Below are 21,782 nucleotides of genomic sequence, written 5' to 3' on the forward strand. Positions count from 1 at the left end.
AGAACTGGGGAAGGAAGGTGCAGGCTAGAGCATGGCCACCGCGGTTTCTCCAGGGGAAGAGAACTTCTAGACGAGGAAACAGCACATGAAATCCACCGGATTCCTGATCGGCCAGCTGCAGTGATAAGTTATCCCTGGAGCCATTTTCTATGACTGGAAGGAGACAGAGAAAAATTACTAGTAGGTCATGGGAGTTAGAATTTAAAACAAGTCAAGATCAAAATAAAGGCTTCCTGGTGGAGGCGACATGCCGTTCAAAACGGAGAGAATTTAGAGAAGTTGGTAAGGGAAGATTAGCCCATTCTTTTCTCTTACTCCATAGCTAGTGGTGAGGCAGCTACCTTGGCTGGGGAAATATGGAGAGTACCTGACAGGTCAGAGTTGTGGAATAGTGGACTGACCCCGGCTTGTGTCCTCACTCAGTGGCCGGAGGACAAGATTCTTCTCACATTTCTTCTCAGCTTTGACCAGGAGCTCATTCTCCCTGTGACTGTGACGTTGCTCATACACGATCTGTCATGACCTCCTGGTAAATGAAATTAAAGTTGCTTGCAGCTTGTTAACATCCATGAAACAGGCTTTTCACGATCTAGAATGTTAGAGCCAAGAAGACAGGCTCCCCGCTTCAGAGAGTCGTCAGCACAGAGGAATGATATCTTAAAATGAGACAGCATCTTCTGTGTCGATATTTGCTCTTTCAGGAGCTTGCAGGAAGCACTCAATGCAACTTTGCTAGTGTAGTTTCTGCTGCTGTGTGGTACAGCGGAGACACTGCACGGGATGCGGCTGCTCACGGTTGGTCCATTTCCCTCTGTTCTTATACCGCAATCAACACAGAAGCCTTCTGGAACCTCAAACGGCATGTAATCTGCCCATGTAACCAGCAAGTCATTAACTGTGCCCCAGAAAGCAGCTAGCTGGGTGTCCCCTGATCTGATCCAGTCCTCTCACTGTCTACACAAAAGCAGCAGCAAGTCTCACATGTTCCCGACTTGAACGATCCAAGACTGCCTGCCCCCCTTAGAAACCCGCCATAGCGGAGGTTATTAGACAGCGCTTCTGAGCGACCGCCTGAAGCAAGATCCCCATGACCTACCTCATCCTTGGGTTTGAGTCATCTACTCCAGCAGCACACAGACCCCTGGGAAATGTCTGCTCACATTTGCTGCTTTATTACAAAAAAAAAAAAACAAAAACAAACAAACAAAAAAAAAAAAACCACAAACGACAAACAGGGTCAGGCGTAAGAGAAGGGGTATGGAGTCCACACCCTCTGTAGATGCTCCACTCTCCAGGAAGCCCCACAAGTTCAGTTCTCTGCAGGCTCTGCAAACCCTGCCCTTTCGGGTGCTGATGGGAACTCCACTGAGTAGGCACGGTTGCTAAGTGACTGCTCAGGGAACTCAACAAGAACCTGTCTGTTGGGATTCTTCTTGGCTTATCTGTGATTCATTCATTCCTCCAGAATCAGGAACAGGGCCCCTGGGGATGAGATCGGTTGCTTTCTTCATGACCACCTATCTCTAAGACAGAAATGAGGGTTGGAGGTAGTGGGATGGGAGTTGAGTTTTTATGACCTGCTTTCAGGAAGGAGTTATGAATCAGGCATAGTAAACTCTTCAGATAGTCAGCGATAGATAAATGGGTGCGTGTGCTAGACTTTTTGACACTGTGGCAAATGTTTGAGAGAAACAGCTGTTTAGGAAGGACTTATTTGAATTCATGATCTCAGAGGCTCCATGGGTTGGGGCCTGAAGCGATGCAGGATACCATGATAGGGAGGTGGAGATAGGGCAAAGCTGCTTATCTCATGACCGGCAGGAAACAGAGGAGTAACAGGAAGGGTCAACATTTGCCCTTCAAGTCGTGCCCCCAGCGACGGACTTCCTTCAACAGAGACCCTGTTTTCTACAGCTCCACTCTCCCACAGTAGTCTGTTCAGATTTTGAGTTTATTGGCTAATGACCCTACCTTTATTAGGTCAGAACCCTCGTCATCTAGCTGTCTCTGGAAAACCCCTCACAGACAGAGCTAGTGGTGTACTTCACTGATTTTCTCTGCACCCCTCCATCCAGTCAAATGACACTCAGATTTACCATCAGAGAACAGAGAGGGGGCAGGGAAGGGAGCAAGAAAACCTAAGCTAGGATAATGACCAGTCTTGTTAAATTTGATGAAAGGCATTTTACCTACGGAGAAGGCTCTCACCAGAAGAGGGTGTAGGTGCAGCCAAACTATCCCACTCTGGTGACAAAAACAGACGGCCTGCTTTCCCTCACCCAAATTCTTTGCTCCTCATAAAGATGATAAACTGATTTTTTTCATAAATCGCCAAGCCTTAAGCCAGTAGTCAAGGTGTATACATAGGTATTGTTAGACATAGAGTTGCTGCTCTGGTTTAATGCATTGGGCTGGCTCATTTGTTTGGTTATTTACCTCGCTGTAGCACACGGACACTGTCTTGGGTGCTGACAAAGCCCCCTGTCCGGAGGGCTGGACACCAGGGCCATGGTGGCCAACTTGCCAGCTGCTTTGCTGAGAACGCTTCACGCCTTGGGTTCTGGGATGAGTTCTCTGCTTTACTAAGACACTTTTATATGTTTTACATGCATTGGAATATAATCTTTAGACCTATTAGTAATATAAATCATTACATTAACTTATATTATTTCTAGCTAGTCTTCCATTACTGAATATTCAAGAAGTTCTCAGCATTTGGTCTGATAAATAAGTCTACTGTAAATTTTTCCTACAAATAGGTTTTTCTTTTTCTTTGCTTTCCCTTTAGAAGTTCTCAGACCAGGACTCTCATGTATACATTTCCCCAAACTGAACAAATCACCACCCGTGATGCAAACAGATATTTTTTTTTGCTTATAACTAACTCTAACTTATTATAACTTCAGTTCTATTACAAAACTATTTTATGTGTGAAGTCGATCAAATGTATAAGGAAGGAATAATAGCAACCCTATCCAAACTCTTCTAGGAAACATGGAAGAAACATTTCTCAAGTAATTTTCTGAGCCCAGTCTATCCTGATGCAAAAACCAGATAGAGACATTTCGAATCAATGATGAGTGTTTCTCATGGATCCAGGAGAAAAATCCCTACTAAAATTATTAGCAGATAATGTAATGTAAAAAGTGGCACATTGACATTTCCTAACCTAACATTTTTAGATAATCTAGGCTTCCTGTTTCTAAATTTAATTTATTTTATGTGTCTGAGTCTCTTGCCTGCATGTACATGTGTGTACTATATGAATGCCAGTGTTCTCAAAAGGCAGAAGAGGGTGTTCATCTTCTGGGTTTTTGTTTGTTTGTTTGTTTTTGTTTTTGTTTTTCGAGACAGGGTTTCCTGTAGTTTCTAGAGCCTGTCCTGGAACTAGCTCTTGTAGACCAGGCTGGCCTCGAACTCAGAGATCCGCCTGCCTCTGCCTCCCGAGTGCTGGGATTAAAGGCGTGCGCCACCACCGCCCGGCGGTGTTCATCTTCTGAAACTGGAGCTATGGATGGATGGTTATACACTATCGTGTGGGTGCTGGAACTGAAGCTATGGATGGTTATACACTATCATGTGGGTGCTGGAAACTGAACCTGGAACCTCTGAAAGAACAGCAAGTGTACTTAACCTCTGAGCCATCTATCTCTTCAGGCCCTGTAGGCTCCCAGTTTTGACAGATGAAGATTTAGTTCTCATAAATCATATCCCCTCTACTTCCCTATACCAGTTCTCCAAATGCTTACATTATTAATTTAATCTTAACTAGTCTATCTACACCATTATACCATACTATAGTTTCATATTGTATTTTTGTTGTTCTTCGAGGCAGAGTCTCCCTATCTAGCTTTCACTGTCTTGGGACTCACCACATAATAAAGCAGGCCGGCCTTGAACCCACAGAGCTCTGCCTGCTCTGCTCTCCCCCCTCCCACTCCCCCGTGCTGGGATTAAAAGCGTGCACCACTGTGAGGGCTTTCTTACTGCATTTTCCCTCAAATTAATATCGTCTTTGCCCTTTAAATTTCCTTAGCCCTATTGAGAATTTCCCCTAGTTTTAAAATAGCCACTATGCTTCTCTGCAGGGCACTCACATCTGGTTCCACTAATCCCTATTCATTTCTTTCTTATTTCCTGGTGGCACCCTGCCTTTAGTCCCCTGTGTCAGAGCCTAATGTCCAGCTGTCCTCTGGGACCTCCTTTTGCTGCTCTTGCAATCCCCCCTGAATTTCTCTGCAGTTGAATTCCTTACTTCCTGAGTTTCCTGTCTTCCTCTTTCTGGGTTTACTTAATAATTTTCCCCCCAGCACATAGATCTCTAACTGTAAAAAGATGGTATACTTGTTCAGAAATCAGATTTTTTTAAAAAAAATTGCATATTCATGTGTTTTATGCATGCTCTCTCCTCATGTACACCAGAAGAGAGCACCAGATCAGATGGTTGTAGGAATTGAACTCAGGACTTCTGGGAGAAGAGCTAGTGCCCTTAACCGCTGAGCCATCTCTCCAGCACCCTAAATTAGATGTTTCTAATGATACCTCCCCAGCACTACCACCCCAGCATCCCCTCAGAGGAAAGCAGACAGGAGTCATTTGTGTTTCTAGGGTAAAACAAGCTTCCCAAAGCAGAAGGAAAGAACACGGTGCAGCTGGGCTCCCAGCTTTTGGGAGGCAGAGATCAGGAGTTCGAGGCCAGGTCAGCCAGGCAACACAGTTAAACACTGTTTCCAAACAACAACCAGGGAAGAGCACAGCTCAGATACCCTGGAAGGAGGCCTGAGAGCGGGCTTTCTTCTACAGTCTTCCTTGGCAGATGGATTCCTGTCCACTCTCCCTGGAAAGAGAAGCTACAGAGCTGGCCACTGTGTGGTCTGTACAGTCTCAACACTGAGAAGTGTGTGATCGTGTGCTCAGCATTAGAAGAATATTAAAGATATGATGTTATAAGTCCTCTTGCATTATTTACTTTGTGAAATGTCTTTGGAGACTCAGTTCCTTGGCACTTAGAACTTTATGTTGCACAGTCAGTGAATAAGTACAATGTGTTTTCTGAACAAGAGATGGGTGCGGGGAGCTTTGGAAGTCCGCTTCTTATTTGTATATTTCTAGGCAGTTTTTCCTGATAGGTGAGTTTTCCTCGTGTTTGTGCCTGCATGTCACTAGAGCAAGGGAAAGGATTTGGTGAAAACAATCCTAATCCAAAAAAACGTCCTAACTATTCTTCCTGGAGGTGGCCTCCTCATTTCCGGTCCACTGTCCCTGTGTCTGTCCAAGCATCCTTTGAATTGCCTAAAAGGATTTCCGGCACATCTGGTCTCTGACAGCAGTGGCCTTGTGGCCTCTCCCAGGGGCTAGAAGTGACTTTCTGTGATCACCTTTAATGCCACATGCATTTCCTCCCTGGTCTGCACAGCAGCTTTGGCTGAGGGCCACAACATTTAATTTTCAATTCATAAAAATAATAAGTTCAGCATGTGTGTGTCCGGGGGTGGTCTCTAAAAATAAGCAATTCTCTTTCTAATCACTCCTTGCCCCATACTTAACATGATTCTTTCCTGATGAGATGCCTTTTTCCGTTCACACGCAGTGGCTGTCAGGGCTCCAGGCCGCCATGGTTAAATCAGCCATGACTCAGTGAGGAAGGGATGGAGTAAGTGGCCCAGTCAGATGCTGTGATGGGGAAGGAGCAGGAAGATGTGAGGGCAATGCTTTTGGCAAGAAGAGGTGTGTGTAGGGAAGGGAGCGTGATGCTTATCTGGGCTCTAATTATTTTGAACTTCAGTTATATGGCATGCCACATAAACCTCTTACTTGTCCAGGAAAACCTTACTTCTCTCCCTTCAAAGGAACAAATGATGCAAGTCTCTCCGGCATCCGGAGATGCTGCACACAGAGGGAAGTCTTGCGTTAGGACCATAGTCTAGAGCACCCTGAGAAAAACACAACATTGTCATTTGGGTTGTTTATTCACTAACTTTATGTTAGCAAGGTCCGCATTACAGAAATGGGGTCTGGTGGCCCATGCCTGTAATCCCAGCACTTGGAAGCTATACAGGGTGCGCCGGAGTTTTAGGTCAGTCGGGGCCACCATAACAAAAAACATGCCTCAACCCTCTCCTAAAAAACAAAATGAAACAAAACAAAGAGAGAAACCGAGGAGGAGTTCAAGTTTCAGGCAGTCCCAGGATATAAATACTCGTTGAAATCCCTGTGGGCTTTCATGAGTCTTCCCTATAAAAATCCGTGTTTGTTAACTCGATTTTCCTCCCATTCAGCAGTGTGTTGGCCACACACTATTAACACTCTGGGTCTCAAGAGGGTTCTGTCTCCTGGGATGTTTCAGTACCAAAGCCTGCCCTGGTTTGGACTGGGTTTCTTGAGCTGCATTCCACGGCGGGAATAAAGAATGTGTTTGTGCTGTGTTTTGTTTTTTATTAGGGTACCAGAGCATCTCATGAAGAGCATAACTTGGCAGACACTGCAGGCTGTAAATTTCTGTCATAAGCACAACGTAAGTGTCCTGCTCGCCTTTGAAAACTCGGGCGGCTTTCCCTAAGCCACGGCTGAGCCTTGTTCAAACTTCCTGTCACACCTTGGTGGGTATGATTTTTCATAAAACTGGCCGGCAGAAGAGGCTGAAACCCTGGCTTAACTATCCCTTTGTACGCTGATCTTATGACTCAGACATTTTACAAACTATTTAGGGGCTAGAGAGATGGCTCAGCGATTAAGAGGATTGGCTGCTCTCCCACAGGACCCGGGTTCAATTCCCAGCACCCACACTACAGCTCACAACTGTTGGTAGCTCCAGTGCCAAGGGCTCTGATAGGTTCCCAAATATGCATATAAAATAAAGTTAAATGAATTATTTCTAAAGAAACTAGTCCCATTTTTTAAACTTTTAAAATGTGAGGCAGAAAGCTCCTCACTTACTTAGCCTGTGATGGTTTGGTTTCCTCAAAAGGCTTTGAAATTAGGAGGGGCAACCACAGAGGCCTCCTGCCTGGTCAGCTGCAGTTCCATGGGTGGAGTCCCAAGCCCAAGGTACAAGTGTTAGTGTCTGCTTTGGTGAGATAAAAACGCTAAAGCTGCCTCTGGTTCTCCTGGCCACAGCTGGGCTGGAGGGACTCACAGTGGAAGAAGGCCCAGGTGATGTGGCTTCTTAGACGCTGAAAAGCCTGCTGTGCTCTCCCGCCCCACACACTGCCGCCTGTGGTGGCAATTCATTTGTATTTTAATAAATATTCTGAGTTTTTATTAATCATGCTACAGCCGCCTGCTTCTGGCCATGGATGCCAGCTTCCTGGGTTGGAGCACAGTTGTGTACTTGCTCAGAATGGATGAGGCCTTATTTCATCCCCCAGCACAGCATTCAAGGAACTTACCGATGAATCAATATAGCAAAAAGGAAAAAAAAAAAATAGATTCCAACCGCTAAAAACAAAATCCCAGAAAGTAAGTTCAGAATTTCATTCTAGCCATGCGTACAATTGGACTGCAACCATCTGTTAACTCAACTCCCAGGCCACCCGAGCCTGAGGGATTAGATCCCTACGAGTCCGCCCAAGTGAATTTCTTCTGAAGTTGCTTTTCAAGAAGAAAATAAGAGAGCAGCTATTATTTTGCTTTCATTGGTTGAAGCCTAGAATCTTTGTCAGAGCTGGGGTGGAACTCCACGGTAGACCTCTTGCCTAGCGTGCATGAGGTCTTGGGTTTGACTCCTAACACCGGAAAAAAAAAAAAAAAAAGCACCATTTTACAGCAGAAGACATGGACAGTCCCCAGTCCCCGTCCTTGTCATTGGTGGTTAGCACTTTCCCAGCAAGCCCATTTCAGCACGGGGGTGGCAGGAAGGAGAGTGGGGGAGGCACAAAAGGGGGGAGGGGGAGGGGGAGGGAGAATGAGAAAGTTAGCTCTCCAGCCCCGGTGGGGAATATGGAAGAGCTGTGGACGTGAAGACACATAGCATACCACAGCTCTCTGGAGAGCCCCAGACTCCGTCCATGCGCTGGGGGCGGGGGATGCTAAGTGGGGGAGGGTGCCGAGTGGTGGGGAGGATGCAGAAGCTTGTAAGGAATTCCCAAACAGAGCGAGAGCACATTCTTGCTTCTGAGTCCCTCTGCCATATGTCATCATGGCATTCAGGGAAGGGCCTATTTATAGCAACATGTAAAATGGCTGGTGAAGGACTTCGGACCCCGGAGCCAGCGGTTACTGAGAAGCAGATAGCGGAATTTAACCCTCCCCCAGCCTTTGCAGAATGAAAATGCTGGTGGGAAAAGCCCGATGCTGCTCTCTCAGCTCCCACTGTCCTTTGGAGTGGGAACTGCTAGGCCCACGAGGAAACTCTGTCCTCTTTCCAGATTCTAGAAAGTCAAGGATAACCCCAAGGGTTTCAGGCGTCAGGCCAGCAGTCTCTTGGGCGGCAGAAAAATCCGACATTTCCCAGCAGAGAGGAAAACCCTTGGAATATTTTGTCCCAACTTAATTTCTAAATGAAATCGTTGGTTAAAAGTTGTTGACTTAAGAGGTTTATTAGATTATTTTTTTTCAAAGAAATTGTCGTTTAATAAGAAAGTCCTGCGTAGCTTCAACCTGTTAAAGAATGCAGCTAGATACCAGGTGATAAGCCTGCACAGGGAAGGAGCCGCCTGCGCCGGCAGTACCCTGGCCGTGCGGTGGGACAGAGCTGACACCTAGCGACTCACCCCAGAGGGTGAGGCTGCAGCCGGCGCTTGTTTATCTTGTCAGGACAAATGTCAGAGCGGCAAGGGAGATCTCTTGGCAAGCGTGGCTTCCTGCCCAATCTTCCCGGCTTATCTCAGCAGGCCCAGGGCTTGTCCTGTTTACTGAGCAGGCCGCGTTTTGGTGAACCCTGCTTATGCACCACGCTGTAGCTCCTGCTACAGGCTGTGGGCCTCAGAGCCTTCAGTCCTTTCTCCTTCACCTGCAGCCGGCAGGTGACTCCTAGTTAAACACGAAGTTCCCCTTTCTAATACATATTGTATGCGGTATGAAGTCACTGGTGGAGTGCAGTGCATGGATAAGATCCTGGATTGATCCCCAGCACTGAAAAAAAAAGTCATTTATCTGAAATCCAAATGTAACCAGTTGTCTCACATGTCTTGACTAGCTGAGGCTAGCCCCTCTCCTTTCCTTTGTCCTGTCACACGTCTTAGTATTTGGGGTCCTTCGGGAATTTAAAATGATTCTGCCTATAGGTATGGTACTAGCTTTAGTCTGTTATTTTCATATTCAACAGGCTAATGAAAGATTAAAGTGCCGTAGCCATTATGTGCTAAATATCCCTGCCCTTTGCTCACCGTAGATATTACGGTGGCTCCTTCCTAACACTCCTGTCTTGCTTTCTTCTCACCAGTGCATACACAGAGACGTGAAGCCAGAAAACATTCTCATCACGAAACACTCAGTCATTAAGCTCTGTGACTTTGGGTTTGCACGGCTTCTCAGTGAGTACCGACACTTTCTCTGGGGTAAAGGAAACATCCTTGCTATGAGAGCTGGTCTAGATGCTACAGAAGGCCCGTTCTTGTGTTCTGCCTAGGACATAATCTTGCTATAAATTACAGTTCTTGCAGAATTTTGGAAGGGGATATAACTTGAAAAACGCATAGACCCGCAATGGTTTAGATGTGTGGGCTATATGTAAACTGTACCACAGGAGTTATTCTAAGGCATGCCAACCTCCTGATTTCTACCCTCGCCTCCCTCTCCCCCCTCCCAACTAACATTCCCCATAAGTAATGCTTTAGACGGGTGGTTTTTAATTTTGGCTGCCTGATTAACACCCGAGGAACTTTAAAAACTGTGCTGGTAAATGTTAGGAATATTTCCTAACGCGAGCTCTCTACCGAAGCAAAATTCCCAATCAAGCCGAATCAAAACAAGCCAAATTAAGAAATATCCAGGTTTAATGGGAGTTCTGCACTCTCGGGTGGCCCCGAGGGGGAACCACTTGACCGCAACTAGCAAACTAGCACCGGTAGGAAGGAAATGGGAGACCACTTTTGGGGGCTCATTTAAATACCCTGGGGAGTGGTTCTGACCCCTCCCTGGGCTGCTGGGATTTGGAGTCCAGACCGGGCCTGGGGGCTGGGATAGATGCGAGGGGCTGGGGCCTAGCTCCCAACTTTACAATAACCTTGGGCCCTCTCCAAGTATTCTGATAGTTGAATTGGAATAAGGCCAAAGCATCAGTAACTTAAAAATTCCTAGGGCCAAGTGATGGTAACTAGCAGCCAGCACTGAGAACAGTGATCTGAAAAGCTGTAAGCTTCTGAGGTCAAGTTTCCCCGGCTCAGTTTGGATTCCGGACTTCCACTAGTCTGTTTCCCACCTTCTTTCACTCACCAGCTGGGCCAGGTGACTACTACACAGACTACGTGGCCACCAGGTGGTACCGCTCGCCTGAGCTGCTGGTGGGAGACACACAGTATGGCCCCCCAGTCGATGTCTGGGCGATTGGCTGCGTCTTTGCTGAGCTGCTGTCTGGAGAGCCTCTGTGGCCGGGGAAATCTGACGTGGATCAGCTCTATCTGATAAGGAAAACCCTGGGTAAGTTATTTCTGCCCTGACTTTTAGAGAACTGGCTAGCTTTCCCCGCGACAGCGCCACATTCCCAGCTCACCAGACACCAGGGAACTTCGGAGCCTCATGGAAACGGCGCCACGAAAAGTGTCTGCAGTTTATTTGGATAACGATAATGAATGCTTCTTACTGAGAATTCACTACTTGTCCAGAAGATCAGGACTTCTGTCTTGAGCTTGCGTTGGATCCAGCTAACTTCTAGAAGCCTCGTCTTGGCAATGCAAATACTATAAGGAATATAAGGTCACAGCCGATTTCATTTACAGGCTGAATATCATCCAGAGTGCTTGGGACTAGAGATGTTGATGACTTTGGAGATTTGGATGGCGTATCTCAGAGATGGGGCTCATGCCTAAACAGAAAATTCATTATGTTTCATTTACACTTTACCCACATATCCTGAAAGTCATTTTATGTGATCTCTTTAGTGTGCCTGTGGTTTGCCTGTGACCTGTCACCTGATGTCGAGTGTGGAATTTTCTACTTGTGGTATCATGTTGGTGCTCAGATTCAGATTTTTTAATTAGGGATGCCAAGCCTGTACTAGGATGTGGTGACTCATTCAGGTGTCCTTGACTGCAGCCTGCCCGGCAAGTTTTGGATTATTCAGACTCTGTAGCAGAGGAAGCACCTTAGCCTTCTAAGCACCAAGAAGAAAGACTGGTTTTTCTCGCACCATTTTTAGTTATATTTTAATTTTTTTCTTGCTTTTCCTCTAGCAGTAGGGTGAATGGTAAGGACAGAAGAAGAAAAGGAGGGGCAGTGAAGAGATCTATAAGCAATGACTATTCCTTTCAAAATCTAAGGAGTTAGATTTTACTCCGCTACTGAGCCCAATTTAAAGCAGAACTTCTCCATAAACTCTTGTAGTACCAATTACCAGGGAACTTTGTCTTCCCAGATACTGAAAGCTGCCTGCGGGTGAGACTGTGGTTCCTATTTTCGATCCTTCCACCAATGTCTTATACAGTGCAGCCTCCCTAAAGCTCAGACAGGGACTTCCTTGACCGTTTTCCCCAGTGGCTTTAGGGCACTCTCCTCGAGTTACTCAGCCTTGGTGGGAAAGGCTGTAAGGACCCAGGGATATGTGTCTCCTCTATGCACATACATGAAATTAATTTTTCAAGCTAGTATGTAAGCTAAGGGGCTTCATTACAGCATTTTCAGACATATGAGTCATCATCCTAGAGGCTATATTTTTGCTTGCTTGTCTACAGTAGAGCGAGGTTCTGGATTTGAGTGACAGGTAAAATTGTAAACCTTGACCCTAGACAGGCTGAGCTCTAGTTAGCTAAGAGCTGGGGTCAGCTGGGTGACAGCACCACAGGCTTTGGAGGCCTTTGTGGTCATTTGAGCCCCCTCCCCCCGCCCCCGGGAAGCCCCTCATTCTATTTCCTCAACAGAAGTCTTTCACAGTTAGATCCCTAGGACTTTATATGAAGACACTGCCAGCCCATTCGGCTGCCATGGCTACAGAATGAGCATCATTTAACAGGAATCTAGAGTCTCTGCTTCAGTGTTTCATGCTGTAAATGCTTCTAAACAGTAGATGATGTCAAGTTTCCAATAGAAGGCCGCAGGACGAGGTGGTTTCAATTCGGAAGTGGGTTCCTTACAGAAAGCAGACCTTCTATTAACCTGTCTGGTTCAGAGTCTTCAAATACATTGGAAACTCACGGGGGCAAGAGACTTGCAGCCTGCCATTTCTGCTCCTGACACACCGTCCCTGTAGCAGTCAGTGTAGGCTGTGCTGTGTGGATACTTCTCCTGCCTGGAAAAGAAAGCTGCAACCTTAGCAGCTGGAGACACAGGGAGGGTGCGCAGGGCCATGTTTCCTAAACAATCACACTTACTTCAGTCTCTTCTTGTCCAAAGGGGATCTCATTCCCAGGCACCAGCAAGTATTTAGCATGAATCAGTACTTCAGTGGGGTGAAAATTCCAGACCCTGAAGATATGGTGAGTAATTCATTTTGGAGGCGGCTCCTTAGATAGGGCTAGAGCTAGGTTTTGGTAGTCACTTTTCTGGGGCCCATGGCTCAGTCTGCGTTGAAACTTTTGTCTAAGAGTGACAAAGAAAATTGGAGCAAGCTGGTGGTCAAGTCTTAGAAGGCCCTGGGAGCAGAGGTTAGCCCAGCCTGTGGGACAGGAAAGCAGCACTGACTGCCGGGTTGTAGGTCTCCATCTCTGTCATCGGCTCTGCACGGATCAACTTTTAAGCAAACCTAAGAATTGACTCATCCCGTGAAAGCAGCTACTTTCCCCCAGCATTGTCTAAATTCCTTTTTCTACAGTGTACTTACTTCCCAGAACATAGGAGCAAAATCATAATGACCCGACTCTGTTGCTGCACGGTTAATGTGGGGAAAACACTCCTTTAAGAAAATCTAAATGCTTATATCCCCAACCCATTTTTGATAACTCATCCCAATGAAACCATTAGACAAGGGTATGGAGGTGTGCATTGCCTTGAGTACTTTAGTAGGAGGCAAAGGTACAGATGTCTGTACAATAGCTGTCATGGAGCCAATAAACATAATTAGCTCTGTGTTTATTCATCTGGAAAAGCCTACAGCAGGTTGTTGAGCGAAGAAAGTGGTTATTGAACAGTATAATTTAAAATAATTCAAGTAAATATTTAATAGCATACTTTTATTAAATGCACATATAAATATAAAACATATGGCCATCTCTGGGAACTCAGGCAAATTTTTGCTCTATTTTTCCTTTCAGAGACAGTCTTAGTTTATAGCCCAGGCTAGCTTTGAACTTGTAAAATATGTTAATTCTTTATTTATGAATATGGGTGTTTTTGACTACATATATGTCTGTGACTGATGCCCATGAAGGGCATAAGAGGTAGCTGGATCCCCTGGAAGTAGAATTACAGATGGCCCTGAGCCACCATGTGGGTGCTGAGAATTAAACTTCAGTCATCTGGAAAAGCAGCCAATACTCTTAACAGGTCAGCCATGTCTCTAGCCCAGCGTTTGAACTTTTGATTCTCCAGTCTCATGATCCTGAGGGCTGAGATTACAGGAATATGCCATACTAGACTATATATGCAAACCTCTTTACATTTTTAAAATAGTTAAGAAAGAATGTCTTTTTTTCTGTTTATTTTTATTATTTGTTTGTTTTGCTTTGTTTTTGAGACAGGGTTTCTCTGTAGCTTTGGAGCCTATACTGGAACTTATTCTGTAGACCAGGCTGACCTCAAACTCACAGAGATCCACCTGCCTCTGCCTTCCAAATGCTAGAATTAAAGGTGTGTAACACCAGCACCTGACTTTTTCTGTTTATTTTTGAGACAGCCCAGACTGGCCTTAAACTCCTGATTCTTTTGCCTTCATCTCTCAAGAACTGGGATTAAATGTGTGCACTACCATGTCCAGTTTACAGTGGGTATAACTTTGTAGTGAGATTTTTGTGTACTATTTTCACCCCCCCCCCTTTTGTTGTCTTTTTTGAAATGTCTTCTAAGGGGTCTGTGTTACAGTATAAAAGTATTTCATGACTTGGGGTGGGTGTAGCTCAGTGGTCGAGTGCTTTCCCAGCAAAGCCTGGTTAGTCCCTAACGCAGCAAAGAAAAGACTTCAGGGCACAGTTTGTGAGTCTGGTTCCTACTGTCTGAGAAAGCCGCTTTTAGCTGGAAACTAACACTTTGGTTTCCAGATGGAAGTTCCTTTGGTTCCTTGCAGGTACCTTCTGTCTTTGTCCACTAACTAAGCGTCCATTTCCCCAGGGCATTACCAGCACCGGGGAAAGTGGGTCACGCTGGTCCGGCATGGAGAGGCAAGCTCAGCACCTGGCTTATGGGAAGCGACCCACTGGCTCCCTTGTGACCTGGACATCCCCGGTTCTGCACCAAATATCCCTTAGCAATTTCCTGGCTAATTGTCTGCTGGTGAAGTTTCAGAAATAGCCCCGGCTCTATGAATGAGAAGCGCCACTCCTGATTCCCAGGGGTTGTCCTGCAAGGGATTTCCTGTTGACAGAAACACAGGAAGCAGCAGCACCGGGCTGTGCTGGTTGAACATCTGTGCTCTCTCCCTCTCCTGGTCGGGAACCCTGCCTAGCCAGGCCGGCTGCCTGCTGGGGCTGGGGAACTGGTTCAGCAGGCTGGAGGGACCTGGTGTATTCCAGTCAATGCTGGTTACCCTACACATTGTTCCTGAGATAGGAGGGCTGACTTTAGCAGTGACGAGTGCAGCATTCCTTACATTAGATAAATACACAGAAAGAGCGATTTATGCGGGGTCCAAAACTGCACTCTCAACGACTAAGACAAGGATACATTACCCCCCACCCCCTCCATCTTGTTAAATGGAGGCACTTCCTTTTGCGGTTATTAGCATGTGTGCAGTTGAGAATTTGTGTTGAGGCAGGCGCCCAGTTTAAAATCACACTGCCCGGAAGCTCTGAACTACAGCCCAGCCCCATGCGCGCCTGCCTGCAGCTCACACTACCATATTCACCCACAATGCACTGCGGACACTGATTCTGTTGCGCTTCCATCGTCAATTAGCATCAATTAGGGTCAGTTTCAGTGGGCAGCTCCTCACCTATTCACAGCAGTCCTCTATCTCGGGTATCACTCTCAGCCCAGCTACGGGCTAGGGATTGGGGAGAGGGAGATGAGAGCCTGTTGGGGAGACTCTAAACCGCGGGCTGATGAGAGAAACAGCAGGCACTTGTGGGAGTGACCACCGTGTTTATTCCAGAAATCCAATAAGCATGAGCTCATCTGATTAGGGATAAAATGTATTTTGAAGTTCCCTTTATAGAAATGTCAATAAATGCAATAATTAGTGCCCACTTTGATAGTGCTGTTAATTTAAGGGCCAAAAATTGTCAGGAAAGACATTTTATACAAAACAAGGCAAAACCCAAAACAAAAGCAACAACAGCAAAAACAAACAAACAAAGCAAAACAAAAAACAAATAAACAAAAAATCCAAAACCCTAAAACTAATAACTTGGCATGTGCATTGTTGCTGCTGTTCTCACTCTCGTCCAGTGGTGTTTACTTACAATGCTACCTTCTTCAGGAAGTGAGTGATTAGGAAACAAAACTGGAGTGGCATTCTGGAGGTGAAGGGAGAAAGGGCTTATGGAGTCACAGGAGGCTATTCCTGGTAGGAGGCAGAGTGGAAAAGGGTGGAGGAGGCAAGGAAGATGCCAGGAAGAAATCTAGTGTGAGGTAACTTTAATCAAAATGTATGCTGTCGATTAAAAGTCCCTTTTTCTTTTTGACAGGAAACCCTTGAGTTGAAATTTCCAAACATCTCCTATCCTGCCCTGAGCTTCTTAAAGGTAAAGTCATGGTTTTCATGAGACCAGGAAGCACACAGTTGTCAGAATTGTCAACTGACGAAAAGTTCTTTAAAATCCTTCTCCTTTGAAAAACATCGATTTTGGGCTTGAGAAATGGCTCAATGGTTAAAAGCACTGGCTGCTCTTCCAGAGGACCCAGGTTCAATTCTCACACTCACATGGCCGCTCATAACTGTCTGTAACTCCAGTTCCAGGGGATCTGACACCCTCACACAGACACACATTAGGAAAACCACCAATGCACATAAGATAAGGATAAATAAATCATTAAAAATGTTTTTCTTAAAGAAAGAAAAACATCAGTTTTAAAAATGGGTCTCATTTTATGATAGTGAAAATATAAGCTTCTCACTTTAAAGAAAAATAACATTCTGCTGGAATTTTAAGTTTATACAAAATGGAAGTTTTGGGGGGGTGATTTGCAAAATGATCCATTCCTTAAAAAAAAAACATTCATAGCTGTAGGATCCTTAAAAATAACCCACTCTCAGGATGAAGAGATGGCTGAGAGGTTAAGAGTACTTGACTACTGTTCCAGAGGACCCAGGTTCAACTCCTGGCACCCATGGCAGCTCACAACTGTTCCAGTGGTTCTGATAAAAATGTTTCTTTTAAAATCCTCTTTGAAACACATCAATTTTGGGCTGGAGAGATGGCTCAGTGGTTAAGAGCATGGCCTGATCTTCCTGAGGACCTGAGTTCAATTCCCAGCACTCACATGGTGGCTCACAACTGTCTGTAAGTCCAGTTCCAGGCGATCTGACACCCTCACACAGACACACATTCAGGCAAAACAAAATCATTAAAAACGTTCCAGTTCCAGGGATTCTGATGCCTTTTTCTGGCTTCTGTGGGCACCACACACATGTGGTGCACAGACATACATGCAGGCAGGCATTCATACATATAAAATACAAATAAATAAATCGTTTAATAGTCAACTCCTGTATACATTTTAAAGTTGGTTTACACATATGTTTTTTAGAACTATTGCTTATGTAAATTTGCAATGTATAGCCAATTTCCCAGTATTTCCAAAAGTGGTCAAAGTTCACGGATACTGTATACTTGCATTAAGTTGTCAAAGGACACACACAAAATTGAGTCAGTTTTTGGGGGTGTATAGCTGTGCTCTCTGATTATGAGCCCCATGGTCTATTTGAGGGCAAAGAAGGATGTACTATAAAGGACTGTGTCCTTCCTTGTGTACATACACGCCTGTCATGCACAGACTGTTCTAGACCTAGCAAAAAGGCTGGCGGGTTCCAGAAAGGGGGATGGGAGAGCCAGAGTGGTGGACACTGATGACGTCACAGCTTCAGTTCCACCATGTACGAACCTGGTTCCAGAACAAAAGTGCAAAATAGCTAAACAAATTATTCCCATCAGTCACTGAGCTGAACTCCTCTGTGGCAGGGCACTGAATGCCCCCAAATCACAAGGAGGAGACCCCCCCTCCCAACATTTATCCCTTCTATTTCCCACTGACCAGTGTTCAGTGTTTCACAGAAAACTCACCTCTCACTCGTGCTCAGGATAAAAAAAGACTGATCTGGGGCAAGTAGAGCATGAACTAGTGGTCACCAGAGGCGGGAAGGGTAGGAAGGAAGAGATGCAGACGCTGCACAGACGCCACCAGCACGCAATCAGGGGTGTGTTCTAGTGGGGCAGCACAGCAGGGCGACTGCAACGTAATTTGTTGCATATTTGATGAAGAAACAGAGAAGAGTTAAGGCTCCTAACAGTTAGTAACTGTTTAAGGAAACAGAAAGCTAATTATCTTATCATTATTCATTTGTAAGCATGCATCTAATTATCACACAGCATCCAATACATTTGTATAACTTATGTATCAATTAAAATGATGAAAATCAGTGCTGGAGAGGCTCAGCAGTTAAGAGCACCTGTCCTTATGGAGGACCTGTGGTGACTCCAGACGGGACTTAGCCTGTAAACCACAGCCACGTGGTGGTACACAGATGAATAGAAATTGGCTAAATTAAGATGTAAGAGCTAGCCAATAAGAAGCTAGAGCTAATAGGCCGAGCAGTTATTTAATTACTATAGTTTCTGTGTGGTTATTTCGAGGCTGAGCATCCGGGAACAAACAAGTGGCGGCCTCCTACAGACCTGGGTTTGGTTCCCAGCACCCAAATGACTCAGCACCACATGTAACTCCAGTTCCAGAGATCCAGTGCCCTCTTCTGACCTCTGTGGGCACCAGGCACACATGTAGTGTGCATCCAGACATGCAGGCAAAATATTCAGGCACATAACATTTAAACATCTAGGAAAAAATTTAAAAGTAGTAAAAATTAAAAATAATGAATGTGCTCAGTCATTTAAAACAGAAAATAAAAATCATTGCAACTTCAGAGGACTAAAAAGGGATTCTCTCTTCTTCCAGGGCTGCCTCCACATGGACCCTGCTGAGAGATTGACATGCGAACAGCTGTTGCAACATCCGTACTTTGACAGCATTCAAGATGCTGGGGATCTGACAAGGCAGGACAACAAGTCCATGAGGAAGGCCCTGAGACAGAGTCGAAAGCACCCGGCTGGGGTAAGACTGGCGCACGGCTTCACGGACTTTCAAATCACCTCGTGCCTGGAGCCTGGTACTGAGCTGGAATCTAGGTTGAGGAGGGCCTACTGGAAACCTGCGGGATAGCACAGTTAACCACACAATAGGATCCAGCTGCAAACACAAATCCGCGAAGAATCCCGACTGCTGTAAAGTGGTTACACGGCCTCAAATTAAGTGGCAAAATCTGTAACAATCTAGAATCTAGTGGAATCGTAGCTAAGGTGTGTTGGCTGGCTGTTCTTGATCACTTTGGATCCATGTAGAAGCATAAGCTTCAAATTATCTAGCTTTGGTGTCTTAGGAGCTTCTGTGGCTCTGATAAAACAGTATGACCAAGACAACTGATAAAAGACAGCATTTAATTAGGGGCTTGCTTAGAGCTAGCTCCAGAGGGTGAGGCCGGAACATCCTGGTTGGGAGCATGGCAGCATTCAGGCAGGAAGGCAGGCAGGCATGGTGCTGGAACAGTAGCTGAGAGAATACCATCTTATCCACAGGAAGCGGGGGGGGGGGGGGGGGGTCTGGCAAGGGCTTCTGAAACCTCCAAGTCCACCACCAGTGACATATTTCCTCCAACAAGGTCACACCCCCTAGTTCTTCCCAAACATTTCCACGAACTAGAAACCAAGCATTCGAAATGTATGAGCCTATGAGGGCCATTCTCATTCAAATCACGGCACTTAATCTTTCCTTTGTAGGCCCCACTTTCACAAATACACACCTGGATGGTGTGTGTGTGGTGTGCGTGTGTGTGTGCGTGTGCGCGCGTGTGTGTGTGTGTGTGTGTGTGTGTGTGTGCGCGCGCACGCGTGCATGTGCGCGTTTCTGGGGCTGGAACTCAAGGCCTCTAACATGTACGCAAGCAAGCTGTCACTGAGACATACCCCCAGTCCTGTGTGTTTTTCCTTTTTCATGTGGGTTCTGTGTGTTTGTGCATGGTGGTGGGAACTCAACCCAAGTCCTTGGCTGCTTTGTTTTGAGGCCGGTCTCCCTATGTAACCCAGGCTGGTTCCATTGTGATCTTACTGCTTCAGCTCCCTGTGTGCAGGAATTGCATTTTGTGCAAACACACCTAGCTTGGACTGCTTTTTAAATATAAATCAAACCTTTGGAAACAAAGGAAGAAACCAAACGGAAACACTTCTCCCTCTCTCGGGTTCTGGATTTTATAAAGGAAAGATTTATTTCCGTACCCCCAAAGTTATACATGGCCTAATCTGAACCTGATTTTGTGTTTCATGTTTTCAGTTGCAGTACCTACCTCAGTTAACTAGCAGCAGCATCCTCCCGGCCTTGGACAATAAGAAGTACCACTATAATACCAAGAAATTTAACTACCATTTCCCAAATATTTAAGCAGCTGGCAGAGTGAAGAAGTGATCAATAATTTGAAGGGAAAAAAAGTACATATTTGATTCCTGTATTGACTACATATCAGGAGAAAACACGGACAGGAAGCTGGAGGCCACCTGGCAAGATATGAAGATAAATTCCAGAGCCAGACTTTCATGCTTGGTGGAGATGTCCAGAGAAGAAAGCAAAAGCTTGCAGTTTCACTGTGTTTGTATATCTAAGCAGTGGGGCTGAAAGACAGAATAGAAACTCTATCTACTGCCCTTAAAGACAATATAAGCCACATCTACTGCCTGTAGCTGCAACAGTAGATCATGTCAGAAGGACTCAGGCTTCAGCTTGCTTTCTGGCACATGTGAAAAGGGGGTTATAAAATGTCCATATGTATTTCTTTAGATCTGTTGCCTTGTATCCTATCTCTAATGTTGGTTTCAAAACAAATTTAAGTATGATTTTGGTCCCTGAAATCAAAATGTATGTGATTGTATTTCCTGTATGCTCCTTATGCTCCTTCCTGATTTTTTTTTTTTTTGTTTGTTTGTTTGTTTTGTTTGTTTGATTTTTCGAGACAGGGTTTCTCTGTGGCTTTGGAGCCTGTCATGGAACTAGCTCTTGTAGACCAGGCTGGTCTCGAACTCACAGAGATCCGCTTGCCTCTGCCTCCCGAGTGCTAGGATTAAAGGCGTGCGCCACCACCGCCCGGCTGATTTTTGTGTTTTAAGACATGTTTTAGAATATCTAAGTTGATCAAATTATCTAATGTCTTAAAACTTTGTAGTTTTTGTGCGTATATAACCATGAGATACTTAGACATCTCTTACATATACTTTTGTCTTTACCCTGAGAAAGGATGTGTCCGGAAGGGATAGAACAAGACCTGCAGGCCTCACAGAATGAGCCGTCAGCCTGAACATAACCATCACTTCATTCTTCAGCTCACCCTCATACCTGAAGACTGTTCTACGAGCAAAACTACTATAACGGTCTGGATTTAGACAAAACTGCTTGTGAACTTTAATTTGAATCAGGAAACATGTAGGCTAATTGAAATTCTCTCCTACAATTGTACACACATCTATGTGTACATACCATGCTAATGAAAAAGGTACAACAAACAAGGAAGTGGTCAACAGTGAGACTTAAAATTAAAATTACCTTTGATCTGGTTTATTATTCCTAATAGCAAAGCTTTTCCTCCCTGCCCCTGGACACGGGCAATGTAAGCCCCATAGCCCCATATCAGCGTCTCTACTGCATCCCCAGAACATCTCTCTGCGCTCTCATGACACCGCTCAGCCCCAGTCACTGATCGCCATGCAGTCCACTGAGTTCCGTCATCTGTTCAGTAATCTTGGCTACTCCCAGGCAAATTACAACTTCCTAAATATATATAGCTTCTTCCACAGACCTGACAAGGGCTGATTAACAGCTCCAATAGTATTCAATTCCTCTTAATAGCCATGATTTAAATGACAAGGAAGGATACCAACTTCTGTGAGTAGTTCAAATTGCCTTCCCCCACTCCCCCTTAAATCAATAAAAATGTATTTGAAAAAAGCAAATGACTGTAACTGCCTAGTTTATTCAGTAGTTTTATAGAAAACTGCAGACTAGCAAAGTCTCTCCAGATGGAGTCATGATGAACTGGCTGTTGGGCCACGCAGTACTGAAACAAACTTGAGATAAAAGGGTTTGAATGTCTTCAGTGTAATGTGTTACATTTATGCTCATGCTCAATGGAGCGATTTCTGCAAACCTCATCTTCCACATGGAATCACCACGTACCACATGAGCCCATTCTACATGTGTTCTACCTTGTCTTTGCTCCTTTTTACTATTTTCTGACTTGTAAATGACAGGGATATATGTCATTCGCATTTTCCCACAAATGAGGG

General features: G+C 45.2%; 1 protein-coding gene across 2 annotated transcripts in view; it reads left to right on the top strand.

Moving 5' to 3' along the window:
* The window catches only part of Cdkl1 (cyclin dependent kinase like 1), a 41,863-nt gene extending 21,364 nt beyond the window's left edge, over positions 1 to 20,499 (top strand). The window contains exons 4-10 of one of the 2 annotated variants that reach the window (XM_038336468.1): positions 6,442 to 6,514; positions 9,383 to 9,473; positions 10,378 to 10,578; positions 12,487 to 12,569; positions 15,870 to 15,926; positions 18,355 to 18,510; positions 19,783 to 20,499. In XM_038336468.1, the coding sequence (XP_038192396.1) occupies positions 6,442 to 6,514; positions 9,383 to 9,473; positions 10,378 to 10,578; positions 12,487 to 12,569; positions 15,870 to 15,926; positions 18,355 to 18,510; positions 19,783 to 19,890 (769 nt within the window). In that variant the 3' untranslated portion in view covers positions 19,891 to 20,499. Of the gene's footprint in view, positions 1 to 6,441; positions 6,515 to 9,382; positions 9,474 to 10,377; positions 10,579 to 12,486; positions 12,570 to 14,355; positions 15,927 to 18,354; positions 18,511 to 19,782 lie in introns of those variants that run through there. The other variant, XR_005286183.1, reaches the window with a different exon arrangement.
* The last annotated feature ends 1,283 nt before the right edge of the window (positions 20,500 to 21,782 follow it).

The sequence above is a fragment of the Arvicola amphibius genome, chromosome 7 (assembly GCF_903992535.2).
Source record: "Arvicola amphibius chromosome 7, mArvAmp1.2, whole genome shotgun sequence".
Classification (NCBI taxonomy): Eukaryota; Metazoa; Chordata; class Mammalia; order Rodentia; family Cricetidae; genus Arvicola; species Arvicola amphibius.